Here is a 14,669-nt window from a genome sequence, read left to right as displayed (position 1 = left end):
GGAGCCCAGCTCCGGGGGCTCCACAGCCCAGCACAGCTCTGAACCACAGGACACAGCCAGGAGAGGCAAAGCAGGGCCCTGGGGGGCAGGAGGACCGAGGTGCAGCAGGACCCCAGGTGCAGCAGGACCCCAGGTGCAGCAGGACCCCAGGTGCAGTAGGATCCCAGGTGCAGCAGGACCCCAGGTGCAGCAGGACCCCAGGTGCAGCAGGATCCCAGGTGCCACCACCATGCCCTGATTCCTTGGTGGAAAAGCTGAGAGGGCTCAAAGTCCCCTGAGCCACAGCTGAGGGCCAGGGTCGATGTGTGGGGTGGAGACCACCATCGGTGGCTGCACCATTGCCAGGGTTTGGGGCACCTTCTCTGCACTAGCACCCCGGGATTTGGGGGTGAACCCCTCTCCTCTGGTCCCCTGGGACTCAGGGGATACTCTCTGCTCCCAGTCTCCTGGGATCCAGGAGAACCTTTCTTCCCCAATCCCCTAGGATTCAGGGGATAGTCTCTGCCTCAATTCCCTAGGATTCAGGGGACTCTCTCTGCCCCAGTTCCCTAGGATTCAGGGGACCCTCTCTGTCCTGATGCCGTGGGATTATGGGGACTCTCTGCCCCAATCCCCTGGGATTCAGGGGACTCTCTCTGCCTCAATCCCCTAGGATTCAGGGGACTCTCTCTGCCCCAGTCCCCTGGGATTCAGGGAACTCTGCCCCAATCCCCTGGGATTCAGGGGACTCTGCCCCAACCCCCAGGGCAGGCAGACAGCTGGGGCCGAGGGTGGGGGCTGCCGATTCTGCCGGGGGGCTGCTGCAGGAGGCTGGCAGCAGGCAGAGAGCCAAACGGTGCCAACATGCTGGGTGCCCTCTGCTGCCCCCGCCGAGCCCTGCGCAGGGCAGATGGAGGAAGTGACGCCAGCCGCTCCTCAGCCTCGCCTCCCATCCCTCCTCTTCCTCCCTCCACCAGAGCTGCCTGCCAGCAGGCAAACCCCTGCCCCGCAGGCGGAAAGCAGCTCGGGGGAGACCGAGGATGGCCCAGGGCAGAAGGCTGCTGCTGGGCTGGAGAGTCCTGCACAGCCTCCAGCTGGGTTGGGCTTCATGGCCATGGGAATTCTGATTCTGCAAGCCCTGTGACCCCCCCCCGGGGGTGACTTTTCCTGGGAATCCCCGGGGTTTAGGAGTCTTTGCACTGCAGTTTGGCACGGGGGAGCAGACACAGCCTCTGGGGGTTATTTCCACGGCAGGGGATTAAAAAAAAAGGCTTTGGAAACTCTTGAGGCTTTAGGAAACTCCTTCCTGTGCCTTCCAGCCCTTCTCTGGGGCTTGGGGTGAGGGGCAGCATCCTGGCAGTGGGTGCTGTACGAGTGGGATGCTCCCAGTTAGTCCTGCTGGGACAGCTTGGCACTTACTGGGGTGTTCAGAGGGGCTTGGGATGCTCAGAGGGGCTCCGGAGAACTTGGGGGGGGTGTGGGGGGTGTCTTTGAGGGGCTTTCGTTGCTCTGAGGGCCCTGGGAGGGGGGTTCCAAGGCACTTGAGTGATCTGAAGGGCCAGGAGCGTCCCCATGGTGCTCCAAAGAATTGGGGGAGCTCAGAGGGCCCTGGGATGCTCTGAGCGGTCCAGGCTGTGCCGAGGGCATTGGGGTGCTCCATAGCAACGCCCTGGGATGCTCCAGGACTTCCCAAGGGATGCTCGGAGGACCCCAGGATGCTCCAGAAGCCCCCGGGATGCGCCGAGCTCTCGCACCCCTACCCCAGGATGCCTCAAAGACCCCTCCCGTCCCGGGATCCTCCGAGCCCCTGGGGATGCTCCGGCAGACGTCGAGGTGCGGAGCTCCCATTGGCGGCAGAGGAGGAGGCGGCGGCGGCGGAGGGGCAGAGGCTGCGAACCCCCCCCCCCCCGATAAAAACAACCGGGGAGCCCCGGGGCGGAGCCGGGCCCAGCCCCTCCCCACTTAACTCTCAACCCCCCCCCCCTTCCGCATCGCTCCTTCCTCCCACCACCCCCACCCCCCCCCCCAGCCTCCTCCTCCTCCTCCTCCCCCCGTTCTCGCGACAGCTCCGCGCAGAAAATGGCCCCGCGGCGCCGCCGCTGCTGATGCGCGTCCGGGCGGCACCGGCCCCGCCGCGGCCCCGGTAGGTGCGGGACGGCACCGGCGGGGGGCGACGCTGGGGATGACATCAAAGGCATCGGCACAGGGAAGGGGGGCACCGGCACGGGAAGGGGTGGGGGAGGCGCTGAGCGAGCGACACCGAGGCGGGGCGGGGGGGGAGGGGGTTGATGGCACTCGGACGGTACCGACAACCGGGGTGAAATGGTACCGAGGAGCCGACCGGCACTGGGATGGGGGAACCGGCACTGGGATGGGGGAACCGGCACGCATAGGTGGTGCTGGCATCGTAGGGTGTTGCCGGCACCAGGGGAAGGGAACGGCACCGGAGGTGGTAGAGGCACCGGGGGTGTGATTGGCACCGGCGGGAAACCGGCAGTGGGAGAGAGGTACCGGTACCGGGAGTGTGCAGGCAGCGGGGTTGTAGCGGGGGTGTTAGCATCGAGGGACTGTGTCAGCGCCGGGAGGGGGGTACCGGTACCGGGAGTGTGCAGACAACGGGGGCTATAGAGGCGGTGCTGGCATCAGGGGACTGTGTCAGCGCCAGGAGGGGGGTACCGGCACCGGGAGTGTACCGGCACCGGAGGTGGTAGAGGCACCGGGGGTGTGCTGCCACCAGCGGGAAACCGGCACTGGGAGAGAGGTACCGGTACCGGGAGAGTGCAGGCAACGGGGTTATAGCGGGGGTGCTGGCATCGGGGGACTGTCAGCGTCGGGAGGGGGGTACCGGTACCGGGAGTGTGCAGGCAACGCGGGGTATAGGGAGGGTGATGGCATCGGGGGGACTGTCAGCGCCGGGAGGGGGGTACCGGCACCGGGAGTGTACCGGCACCGGAGCGGGTACCTGGCTGGAGTGCCAGGGCTTTGCGGGGACGTGCACCGGGGCCTGCCGGGTGGTGATGCTTGCGAGGGGAGCTCCGGGCAAAGCCTCCCTGCCCGGGACTATGGGGGGGCACTGCTTGTAGGGGAGCTAAGAATGGCAGTGCCAGCACCCCGGGGGTGTAGGACCCGAGCTGGGGAGGGGGCTGCTAGCCACAGAAACCACTTACCTTAGAGGGTGCCAACCACGGGGGAATACTGGCTAAGGAGGGTGCCAGCCTTGGGGGGCTGACAGCTAAAGGGTGCCAACCATGGGGGGCTGCTAGCTATGGAGGGTGTCAACTATGGGTGGCTGCTAGCTGTGGAGGGTTCCAAACATGGGGGGCTGCTAGCCAAGGAGGGTGCCAACCATGGGGAACTGCTAACTGTGGAGGGTGCCAACCATGGGGAGCTGCTAACTGTGGAGGGTGCCAACCATGGGGGTCTGCTAGCTGTGGGCACAGGGGCTGGTAGCCATGGGTGTATTGCCCTTGGGGGGCTGGTAGCCGTGGTGGGGGTGCTAGCCATGGGGTTCCTACTTGGGGGCTGGTAGCACAGGGACAGGTAGCCATGGAAGCTGCTAGCTCTGAGGGCAGCTGTGGCTCGTGGGAGCCCCCTGACCCATTTCCCCCCCCACACTCTGCTGCCAAGCATCCTGAGGCTGCACTCCCTGGGCTCTCCCTGGGCTTTCTCCAGGCTCTCCCCAGGCTCTCCCACGCTCTCCCTGGGCTCTCCCTGGGCTCTCCCCGGGCTCTCCCTGGGCTTTCTTCAGGCTCTCCCTGGGCTCTCCCTGGGCTCTCCCACGCTCTTCCCGGGCTCTCCCTGGGCTTTCTCCAGGCTCTCCCAGGCTCTCCCAGGCTCTCCTCATCTTCCCACACACGTGGGAGCTGTTTGCTTCTGTCCCCTTGGCCGTGATGTGAACTTGACCCATGCCAGGGCTGCCCTCTCAGGAGAGAGCTTTGCCCAGGCTCAGGAGGGAGCTTTGCCCAGGCTCAGGAGGGGAGCTCCTTCCTCCCCAGGTGGCTCCTGAGAGCAAAGTGGTTTTGTATTTCCCAGCTGAAGAGCTGCTGGAGCAGTGGTGGGCATGCAGGTAAAGGTGGGCACCAGGATGGCTCTGCCCTCTTTGCCCGCCACCAGGGTTAGCAGTGGCTTGGAGCAAGCTGCAGGGTGGGTGGCAGGGAGCCCAGGGTGGCTGATGGATGTTCCACATCACTGGAAGGCCTCAGCTGAGCCATCCCCACTGTGGGGACGTGGCACCATGGCTGGGCACAAGGTTCAGAGCTCATCCCCCTGGGTGCCCACACTGCCCCTGGCAGAAGCTGTGGTAGGGTTCAGGGTGGGCTCCACGGGGATCTCTGCTTTGGAAAGCTGGGAGCCCACCCTTGGAGTGAGGTAGAGGAGGAAAGCATCAAGGCAGCAGCTTTGCTCCAGCCCAAAGCTGGGATTAGGGAACCTGAGTTGGGAGGTGGCACAGTGCAGCCCAGGGCTGCTGGGTGCCCAAGATGCCCAAAGCATCTTCCCCCCTTCCCCAGCTCTCTGCCCCAGCCTGGCACTCAGGGCATCCTTTCTCTCCTGATCCCCCAGGATTCAAGAGACTCTTTTTGCCCCAATCCCCTTGGATTCAGGGCACCCTGATCCATGGGACTCAGGAGATCCTCTCTGCCCTCTCCCTATGGGATTCGAAGGACCCTCTCTTGCCCAAATTCCTGGCATTCAGGAACCTCTCTCTGCCCAAAATCAGTGGGATTCAGGGGACCCTCTCCTCCCTGATCCTGTGGGATTCAGGAGACCCTCTCCTCCAATCCTGTGGGATTCAGGGTACTATCTCTTCCCTGATCCTGTGGGATTCAGGGGACCCTCTCTACTCTGACCCTGATTTGTGGGATTCTTCTCCCTGATTCAGGAGACCCTCTCTAACTCTGACCCATGGGATTCAGGGGATTCTCTCTTCCCTGATCCTGTGGGATTCAGGGGACCCTCTCTACTCTGACCCATGGGATTCAGGGGACCCTCTCTTCCCTGTTCTGTGGGATTCAGGGGACCATCTCCTCCAATCCCGTGGGATTATGGGGACCCTCTCTACCCTTCCCCATGGGGTTCAGGGAACTCTCTCTTCCCCAATCCCATGGGATTCAGGGGACCCTCTCTACTCTGACCCATGGGATTCAGGGGATCCTCTTTTCCCTGATCCTGTGGGATTCAGGGGACCCTCTCTACCCCAATCCCGTGGGATTCAGGGGACCCTCTTTGCCCTTCCCCACGGGATTCAGGGGACCCTCTCTTCTCTCACAGCGCATGCTGGGGGCATGTTGGATGTAGGACCTGGGGTTTACCCCCTGGGCAGTGCCAGGCACGGGGCTCACTGTGCTGCTGTCACAGCCTGGGTCCCTCCCTCCTTCCCTCCCTCCATCCCTCCCTCCCTCCCACCGCCGGAGCCATCACGAGTCCCTTGTTCCGCAGCCTTTGTCTCTCATCTCCTACAGCCTGGAGCTGCCTTTTGGGGGAAACCTCCACAACCTCCAGCAGCAGCAACAGCAGCAACAGCAGCAGCAGCAGCAGCATCCTGGCCAGATGCTCCCGCAGGATTTCTTTGTCCTATTTAAGCACCCAGGGTGGCTTTGTGAAGGTTTTCTGGGCTGGGCAATGGCTATAAAGACCCCACCCCAGCCCTTGCTTCGTTAGAGGCAGATGAGCTGTATTAATTATTAACTGAGTCAGTAGCAGAAGCTGCTGTGGGTGACCAGGAGCTGCAAACCCTCCTGCTCAGCCTTGTCAATCCCACACAGAAAGGCTTTTTCCAGGCTGGACTGAGGGACTTCGGTGCCAGAGGACTGAAAATCATCTCAGGGACACCAAATTTGAGCTCTTTAGAGTGAAGAGTGGTGAGACACTGGCACAGGTTGCCCAGGGAGGTTGTGGATGCTGCCTCCCTGGAGGTGTTGCCAGGTTGGATGAGGTTTTGAGCTAAGCTGGTTTAGAGGGAGGTGTCCCTGCCCATGGCAGGGTGGGGGGGGGGTTGGAACTGGATGATCTTGAAGGTCCTTTCCAACCCATAATTTGGGTTTCCAAAGCAGGGTTTGCAGCAGCACTAGGGGTAGGGGGGGAGAGGGTCACATTGTCAGTAGCCAGATGGAGTCACTGGGGATGGGGACAGTGACAGAGCAGCAGCACCTGGGCTGGAGCATCATGCTGAGAGCTGCAGAATGGAGGGTCCTGGAGGTGGCAAATAACAACCAAATGGCACAGGTGCCACCAGCTCCTCCCCCAAAAGAACAGGCCCTGGGCTGAGCACACTGTGATGCCACAGTGCTGCCAGGGAGGTCTTTGTGTGGACATGGCACCTGGGGACATGGCTTAATGGCCATGGTGGTCTTAGGCTGATGTTTGGACTCTGTGTGCACTGCTGAGCCATGGTGAGCAGCTCTGCTCTGGCAGACTCTGGCTGTTGTGCCACAGGCTGGGTGCAGGAGGGTGCAGTGAGGTGGGGATCAGCCTCTTCTTCTGGGGAACAAGGGATAGGAGGAGAGGAAATGAGCTCAGGATGCCCCAGGGGAGGGTTAGGTTGGACATGAATGCAGGGCAGGCTGTGGATGTAGTCTGCCTGGACTTCAGCAAAGCCTCTGACACCATCTGCCACAAGCAGCTCCTGGCACAGCTGGCAGCTCCTGGCTTGGGCAGATTGACTCTGAAATGGGTCAAGAACTGGCTGAAAGGCTGGGCCCACAGAGTGGTGGTGAATGGTGGCACAGCTGGCAGCTGGCACCAGTGGTGTGCCCCAGGGAGCAGTGCTGGGCACAGTCCTGTTCAATGTCTTTATTGGTGATCTGGAGCAGGGGATTGAGTCCAGCAGCAGTAAGTCTGCAAATGACACCAAGCTAGGAGCAGCTGTGGAGCTGTTGGAGGGGAGCAGAGCCCTGCAGAGGGACCTGGCCAGGCTGCATGGGTGGGCAGAGGCCAAGGGGATGAGACTGAACAAGGCCAAGGGCAGGTTCTGCACTTTGGCCACAACAACCCCAAGCAGCACTGCAGGCTGGGGCCAGAGGGGCTGAGAGCAGGCAGGCAGAGAGGGAGCTGGGGGTGGTGGGAGAGAGGAGCTGCAGAGGAGGCAGCAGTGCCCAGGTGGGCAGCAGAGCCAGTGGCATCCTGGGCTGGCTCAGGAGCAGTGTAGGCAGCAGGACAAGGGAGGTTCTTGTGCCCCTGTGCTCAGCACTGCTCAGGCCACCCCTGGAGTGCTGTGTCCAGTTCTGGGCTCCTGAGTTGAAGAGAGCTGTTGAGGTGCTGGAAGGTGCCCAGAGAAGGGCAGCAAGGCTGGGGAGGGGACCCAGGCTGAAGCTGTGGCAGGGCAGGTTGAGGCTGGATGTGAGGAGGAAGTTGCTGGCAGAGAGAGTGATTGGCACTGGAATGGGCTGCCCAGGGAGGTGGTGGAGTGGCTGTGGCTGGAGGTGTTGCAGCCAAGCCTGGCTGGGGCACTGAGTGCCATGGGCTGGTGCTTGGCCAGGGCTGGGTGCTAGGTTGTGCTGTTTGAGCTTGGAGCTCTCTTCCAACCTGCTTGGTTCTGTGATTCTGTGAGGAACAATTTCTTCTCCAAAGGGTTGCCAAGGCCTGGCCCAGGCTGCCCAGGGCAGTGGTGGAGTCTCCATCCCTGGAGGGGTTTAAAGCTGTGGAGATGTGGTGCTGAGGGCCATGGTTTGGTGCTGCCCTGGCAGTGCTGGGTTAAGAGCTCGAGTTGTTCTTACAGATCTCTTCTGCTTAGACTGCTTCTGCCAGTCTGTGAGGTGCTGCCTTTGCTGTGCAGAGGTGCTGCAAAGCCCCAGGGACTGGCATCTCCTGCCAGCTTGGCCCTGGAGGTCCCACAGCCACAGGGCACCGAGGAGGAGGGGAAGGCAACTAACAGTGCTTCATGCTGGCATTTAACCTCTCTCCCTTGTGCTTGGTGCAGCACTGCCAGGAGCAGACACCAGCAGCAGCACTTACCTCACCCTGTGCCCACCACTGCCCAGGCCATGAAGACAGAGAAGGAGGAGGCTGTGCCCAGCTTCTCCATGGGGGGTAAATATGCTGGAGAGGGGGCAGGTGAGTCCTTGGTGCCACAGTGGGGTGAGTGAAAGGAACTGGGGCAAGACTGAGGAGAAAAACTTCCCCTCCCCTAGCTGTGTGGTTCCTTTGGCCAAGCCCCACCCAAGAGGGGTGGCTGGGAGCACTCTGAGGGTCTGCATGGGCATGAAGCTGGCATCACCCAGGTTCTGAAGCCACCAGCAGCTTTGCCTTTGTCCCAGCAGCTTTTCCTAGAGCAAAGGCCCTCCTGCTTCTAACCACCCTGGGAGGCTTCTGCCTGTCTGGCCCCTTCCAAACCAGACCCCACCAGAGCCCCCCAGTGTCCTGCACCCCTGTCGGTAGGGGTCTGAGGGAGGGTGATGGTTGGGTGAGGTTGGGGTAGGGCCGAGGCTGGGGGCTGCCTGACAGCCTCTCCCCAGCAGGTTCCAGAGAAGCAGCTCTGCCTGGTGGCCCAGTGCCAGGGAGTGGAGGGACCCCAGCCCAGGAGCTGCGGCCGCTGAAGCGCAGACCAGTCCCAGGTGAGCCTCTGCCCTGCCCCCCGGGGAGGTGGCAGCAGTGCCCAGGGCAAGGGTGGTGCCAACAGACCTCTGTCCTTCCAGGGAAGCACTACCAGTGCTCGAGCTACGGCTGCAAGCTCTCCTTCTCCAGCATGCAGGAGCTGATGGACCACCTGAAGGTCCACTACAGACCCACGCAGTCCCTCGAGGGTAAGGCCAGGACACCCCCACGTGGCTGCAGGGAGCCTTTTTGTTTTGGCTGGGGTGGGGGCTTGAAGCTGAGGCAGCTCTGCTGGTGGTGGTGCCAGCGCCTCCAGGAGAAGCTGCACAGCGCTGCACGGAGTGGGAAGAGCCTGGGAGGTGCTGGAGAGCCTCTGGTGGGGCTGCCCCCAACCCCTGGGGGTGCTGCTGAATCTCTGCCCTGTTTCTCTGCTCAGGCAAAACCTTCCAGTGCCCCACGCTGGGCTGCACAGAGACCTTCCCCAGCATGCAGGACCTCATGGCCCACATGAAGGTGCACTACAAACCAAACCGCTACTTCAAGTGAGTGCCACTGCTCCCTGCCCCCCTGTCCTGTGCCATCCTGCAGACCTCTCTCCTGGCATGGCCTACCTGTGGCCACCTGGCAGCTCCCAAACAGCTCTGCAGATGCTGGGGCTCGGTTGGGAGGGTGGCATGGAGGGGCTCACCACCCCTGATGCCAGGGTGGGAGGGTGATGTGGAGAGGCTCACCACCTCTGACACCGGGGTGGGAGGGTGGCATGGAGGGGCTCACCACCCCTAACACCAGGGTTGTAGGGTGGCATGGAGGGGCTCACCACCTCTGATGCCAGGGTGGGAGAGTGGCATGGAAGGGACTCACCACCCCTAACACCAGGGTTGTAGGGTGGCATGGAGGGGGCTCACCACCCCTGATGCCAGGGTGGGAGGGTGGCATGGAAGGGACTCACCACCTCTGACACCAAAGCGGGAGGGTGGCATGGAGTGGGCTCACCACCCCTGATGCCAGGGTGGGAGAGGGGCATGGAAGGGACTCACCACCCTTGATGCCAGGGTGGGAGGGTGATGTGGAGAGACTCGCCACCTCTGACACCAGAGTGGGAGGGTGGCATGGAGGGGGCTCTCCACCCCCGACGTCAGGGTGGGGAGGGTGGCATGGAGGGGTCTCACCACCCCTGATGCCAGGGTGGGAGGGTGGCATGGAGGGGGCTCTCCACCCCTGATGCCAGGGTGGGAGGGTGGCATGGAGGGGGCTCACCACCCCTAAGACCAGGCTGGGAGGGTGCCGCGGGGAGTCTGAGGGCCGCCGCTGCTCGCTGCCCCCGCAGGTGCGAGAACTGCCTGCTGCGCTTCCGCACGCACCGCTCCCTCTTCAAGCACCTGCACGTCTGCTCCGACAGCGCCGGCAGCCCCGCGCCGCCCCCCCGCCCCGACAGACCTGCCCTGGAGAAGCAGCCCCCGGCCAAGCCACCCCCCGCCCCCGAGGGGCTCCCCAAACTCCCGAGCGTTCTACGACCCCCGGAGAAAGAAGCTGCAGCCCCCCCCGGCGCGGACGCTGCCCCGACGGCCCCCGGCTCGCTGCCCACCAGCCTGCCCGAGCCGCCCGGCTCGCTGGAGGCGCTGCCGCTGCCGCCGCCGCCCCCTGCGCATCCCTTCCCGCTGCTGGAGCCCAACCTTTTCGGGCCGTCCTCCTTGACTCGCTTCTCGGGACCTCCGCCCCCGCCTCCACCGCCCCCTTCCTCGGTGCCGGGGCCGTTCCTGCCCTACGTGCACCCCTCGGCTTACAGCCTGCCCCAGCCCTCGGCTCAGCACCGCCTGCGGCCCCTGGCGCCTGCCCACGGCGCCTCCAACGCCGTCTGGAAGAAGAGCCAAGGTGAGCCCGCGGCGGAGCCAGCCCCAAACCTGCTGCTGCTGCCCCTTCCCCCCGCAGCGGCTCCCAGGGGAGGACCTCACCGCCGGCCAGCCGAGGATTCCCCAGCCCTACTTCCCCGCTGCTTCCTTCCAGCCCCACGCTGGGGTCATCCTGGTCCCCCCCCCAACCCCCATCCCACCTCTGCCCACCTCCTTCCCACCAACTCCACCCCTCTCTCGGGGATGCTCAAGTGGAGAAAGGGTCAGGGAGCAGCGGAGGCTCCAAGCCGAGCCAGCCCTGCTGCTGCTCAGTGGCGTGCTCAGGGCCAGGCAGGGGTTGCCCTGCCACCCGTGTGCCCCCACCCAGGGGAGGGGCAGCCCTAATGCTTGCCTCCCCCCTCGATTCCCTCCGCAGGTGTGAGCGTCAGCCCACTCCTCCCATGCTTTGGCTCAGGAGTGACTCCAGGTTAGTTTGGGGTGGGGGCTGCTTTCCATCACTGGTGGGGAGGGCGAGGTGGGGGTGGGAGGTCGGTGGAGAGGGCCCCAGGGGATGCTCCCTCCCTGGAGATGTTCAGGACCAGGTTGGATGAGGCCTTGAGCAGCCTGTTCCAGTGGGAGGTGTCCCTGCCTGTGGCAGGGGGGTTGGAACTGGCTGAGCTTTGAGGTCCCTTCCAACCTAACCCATCCTGTGATTGATGGGCATGGCCCCAGGGGGTGGTGCCACGACGCTGCCCAGGGAGCAGGGAGGAGGGGGCAGGCTCACTCGTGTTCAGGAGCCACACAGGTAGGCTCGGAGGCAGGGGGCAGTTATTGGCTGTGGCCCCCTCCCCTGCCAGGAGTCAGGCAGCTTGGTTCATCCAGCACCCAAGGGCAGAAGGAGCTGCAGCAGAGGCCTGGGCTTGTGTGTGTGTGTCCAGCACTGAGATGGGGCTGGGGACTGCTGCCTGTGCTCCACGGGTGCAGGCAGGTGACAGGCAGAGGGAGGGCAGAGCCCAGCGGCACAGCCTCGCTCCCTGCTCCCAGGTATTTGGGGTTCCACCCCGGGAAGGAGACCTCTGCGTATTAGAGGCTTGGAGCTGGGGGGTGGCCACCTGCCCACCCCTCCTCCCCCCCCATCCCTGACCTGCCTGAGCCCCACAGCACAGCTGGCACCCAGTGCTGCCAGCTTGGCACGGCTGCCATCGGTCCGCGGGGGTGCTCCTGGGCACTTGGAGCCCTGTGCCCTCCCCGCTTGGTGCTTGGGAGGGGGTGGGGGAGGCTGGCAGGCAGGTGAGCTCTGTGCATCCCTCCTGGCCCATCCCTGCAGGGCACTCCTCCAACAGCCGCATCGTCTGGGAGCACACTCGGGGCCGCTACACCTGCATGCAGTGTGCCTACTCCGCGGCTTCTCGCCAGGAGATGACTCTGCACATCGAGGAGCATCGCAAGAACCCTTCCCAGCCCGGGCACCTGGATGCTGAGATGGGTACGGGCAGGGGTGGGTGGCACCACGGGGAAAGAGGACAACACAACCCTTCGCTTGTGGGTGCCAACCTGCAGGGGTAGGGAAGCAGCCTGCGGGGGTAGGGAAGCAGCCTGCGGGGGTAGGGAAGCAGCCTGCGGGGGTAGGGGAGCAGCCTGCGGGGGTAGGGGAGCAGCCTGCAGGGGTAGGGGAGCAGCCTGCGGGGGTAGGGAAGCAGCCTGCAGGGGTAGGGGAGCAGCCTGCGGGGGTAGGGGAGCAGCCTGCCGGGGTAGGGGAGCAGCCTGCAGGGGTAGGGAAGCAGCCTGCGGGGGTAGGGGAGCAGCCTGCGGGGGTAGGGGAGCAGCCTGCGGGGGTAGGGGAGCAGCCTGCGGGGGTAGGGAAGCAGCCTGCAGGGGGAGGGGAGCAGCCTGCAGGGGTAGGGGAGCAGCCTGCAGGGGTAGGGAAGCGGCTTGCAGGGGTAGGGGAGCAGCCTGCAGGGGTAGGGAAGCGGCTTGCAGGGGTAGGGGAGCAGCCTGCAGGGGTAGGGAAGCAGCTTGCAGGGGGAGGGGAGCAGCCTGCGGGGGTAGGGGAGCAGCCTGCAGCTCTTTATGGGTTAGGACTTGGTGATCCTGCGAGGATGAGAGTTGGAGTTCTGGAGAAGGCTTGGAGGAGGTCTTGGGAGTGGCCTTCAAGGATGTGAAGGGGGCTACAGGAGGGCTGGGGAGGGACTATTGAGAAGGGCTTGGAATGAGAGGAGGAGGAGGAATGGGTTTGGAGTGGCAGAGGGGAGATTGAAAGTGGATGTTAGGAAGAAGTTGTTTGCAGGGAGGGTGGTGAGAGACTGGCACAGGTTGAGGGTGTGAGACACTGGCACAGGCTGCCCAGAGAGGTTGTGGAGCACAGGATCAAAGATCCCATTCTGTGCTTCTGTGCTCCACAACCTCCCTGGAGGTGTTCAAAGCCAGGTTGGATGAAGAGGGAGGTGTCCCTGCCTAGGGGTTAGGGGAGGTTGGAACTGGCTGAGCTTTGAGCTCCCTTCCAACCTAAACCATTCCCTGACTCTTTGATCCTGAGGCTCTTTTCCAACCTGAATGTTCCTGGGATTTTTGAATGGGAGGGGGAGGTGTGTGGGGAGGGAAGGAGGAGGTGTGTGGGGAGGGGAAGGTGTATGGAGGGGTGGGGATGAGAGGGGGAGTGTATGGGGAGTGTATGGGGAGAGGGAGGTGTGTGGGGGGGTGGAGGGGATGGGAGGGGAGAGGGGAAGGTGTACGGGGAGGGGATGGGATGGCTGGGGGAGGTGTATGGGGAGGGGATGGGAGAGAGGAAGGAAGAAGGAGGTGTGAGGGGAGGGGGAGGTGTATGGAGAGGATAGGAGGGGAAGGTGTATGGGGGGAGGGGAAGGTGTATTGGGGGGAGAATGGGATGGGGAGGTGGGAGGGGATGGGAGGGGAAGAGGTATGGGGAGGGGGTGGGAGGGGGAGGTGTATGGAGAGGGGAGAGGATAGGAGGGGAAGGTGTATGGGAGGGGGAGGTGTATGGAGGGGGTGGGAGGGGAAGGTGTATGGAGGGGGTGGCCTCATTGGGGCAGAGCAGAGGAGGAGCAGAACCTCCCTCCCTCGACCTGCTTTGGTACCCGGAGTGGGAGCTCCTCAGGTGCCCTCCCTGTGCCCCCTGAGGGCAGAGGGCAGCCAGGCTGCCAGGGGCTCTGCCGCAGCTCACAGCTTCTCCCTTCTCTCTCTCCAGATTTCGGGGTGGGCCTCACCTCCTTCCACACCAAGCTGACGCCAGAGATGGAGAACTCTCTCTACTCCCAGCTCTGATGCCTCCCCCCCCAACCCAGCTCCCATGGGACTGCTGCTGCACCTCCCCACCCTGAGCTGGGCAGAGGGGGTGGGGGGCACTGCCCAGCCCTGTGCCACTGTGCTGGGTGGCAAAGGGGCTTTGTTTTCTTTGCTGCCTCTTGGATTTCTTCCCCCTCCCTTTTATTTCTTGGAAACTCTAAGCACTTGGACCCTCACCTCTCCCTCCCCTGAAGGTTTCCTTTCAGGGAGCCCAGTAGGTTGCTCAGGACTTAGAGGACTTCTCTGGAGTGAGGGCTTGAAACAATAAATGGGAATGGTACAGGAAAGCCTCTGCCAGTGCCAGGGTGGCTGGGGGGAGGAGGAAGGTGATGGCACAGCAGTGCCACCTCTAAGGATGCCCCAGCCCAAAAGAAGGGCCAGGTGAGGGTGGGGTGCAGGTGGTGTAGCCACACATCCCAAACCCTGAAGGGCTGCTGAGGAGCAGAGACAGAGAATGCCAACACGGAGAGGTGGGAAGGGACCTCTGGAGCCCCTCCAGTCCCTCCCACCCCTGGCTAAAGCAGGGCACCCACAGCCTTTGCTCCTCCCAGAGCTGCTCCAGGCCCCTCAGCAGCTCTGCAACCTCTCTTGGACTCTCCCCAGCAGTTCCCTGCCCCTCTTGAGCTGGGGAGCCCTGAACCGGACCCAGCACTGCAGCTGTGCCCTCCCTAAGGGCAGAGCAGAACCTCCCTCGACCTGCTTTGGCACCTGGAGTTGGAGCACCCCAAACATCTCGACTGGGCACCCAAACCAGGGCAGGAGCTCAGCTCCCTCCTCCAGCACCCAGCCAGTCTCAGTGCCTGTGCCCTCCCCACCACGGGCAGAGGTGCCAGGAGGCCACTCGGTGCCAGGCAGCAGGCAGGGAACAGAGCCCCTGCTGCACCCCACAGGCTCCTCCGTGCCCTGGCCCCCAGCCCTGGGTGGGGGGGGGGGGGCTGCACCACCCCCCACAGCCTCCGTGGGAGCGGAGCTGCTGCACATTCCCACCCTGGAGCTCCCCAGGCCCAGCTCTGCCTCTGCAGGTGCTGG

At 63.8% G+C, this 14,669-nt stretch overlaps 1 protein-coding gene across 4 annotated transcripts; it reads left to right on the top strand.

Moving 5' to 3' along the window:
* Positions 1–2,020: 2,020 nt before the first annotated feature.
* Positions 2,021–13,927, top strand: ZNF414 (zinc finger protein 414). 4 transcript variants are annotated; one of them, XM_064175244.1, is made up of 9 exons: positions 2,021–2,122; positions 7,895–8,028; positions 8,433–8,528; positions 8,610–8,717; positions 8,945–9,050; positions 9,836–10,380; positions 10,774–10,824; positions 11,665–11,823; positions 13,543–13,927. In XM_064175244.1, exons 1-9 carry the CDS (start codon positions 2,085–2,087, stop codon positions 13,617–13,619), a joined length of 1,314 nt encoding a protein of 437 aa, XP_064031314.1. In that variant the 5' UTR covers positions 2,021–2,084; the 3' UTR covers positions 13,620–13,927. The 4 variants fall into 4 exon arrangements, with proteins under 4 accessions (XP_064031314.1, XP_064031313.1, XP_064031316.1 ...); XM_064175243.1 differs by having other exon boundaries at positions 8,430–8,528; XM_064175246.1 differs by lacking the exon at positions 2,021–2,122 and adding an exon at positions 5,573–5,837 and having other exon boundaries at positions 8,430–8,528.
* Positions 13,928–14,669: the final 742 nt, after the last annotated feature.

The sequence above is a fragment of the Pogoniulus pusillus genome, chromosome 41 (genome assembly GCF_015220805.1).
Source record: "Pogoniulus pusillus isolate bPogPus1 chromosome 41, bPogPus1.pri, whole genome shotgun sequence".
In the NCBI taxonomy this organism is placed as follows: domain Eukaryota; kingdom Metazoa; phylum Chordata; class Aves; order Piciformes; family Lybiidae; genus Pogoniulus; species Pogoniulus pusillus.
Note: the sequence above shows the minus strand (reverse complement) of the source record. Positions and strands in the feature narration are given on the sequence as shown.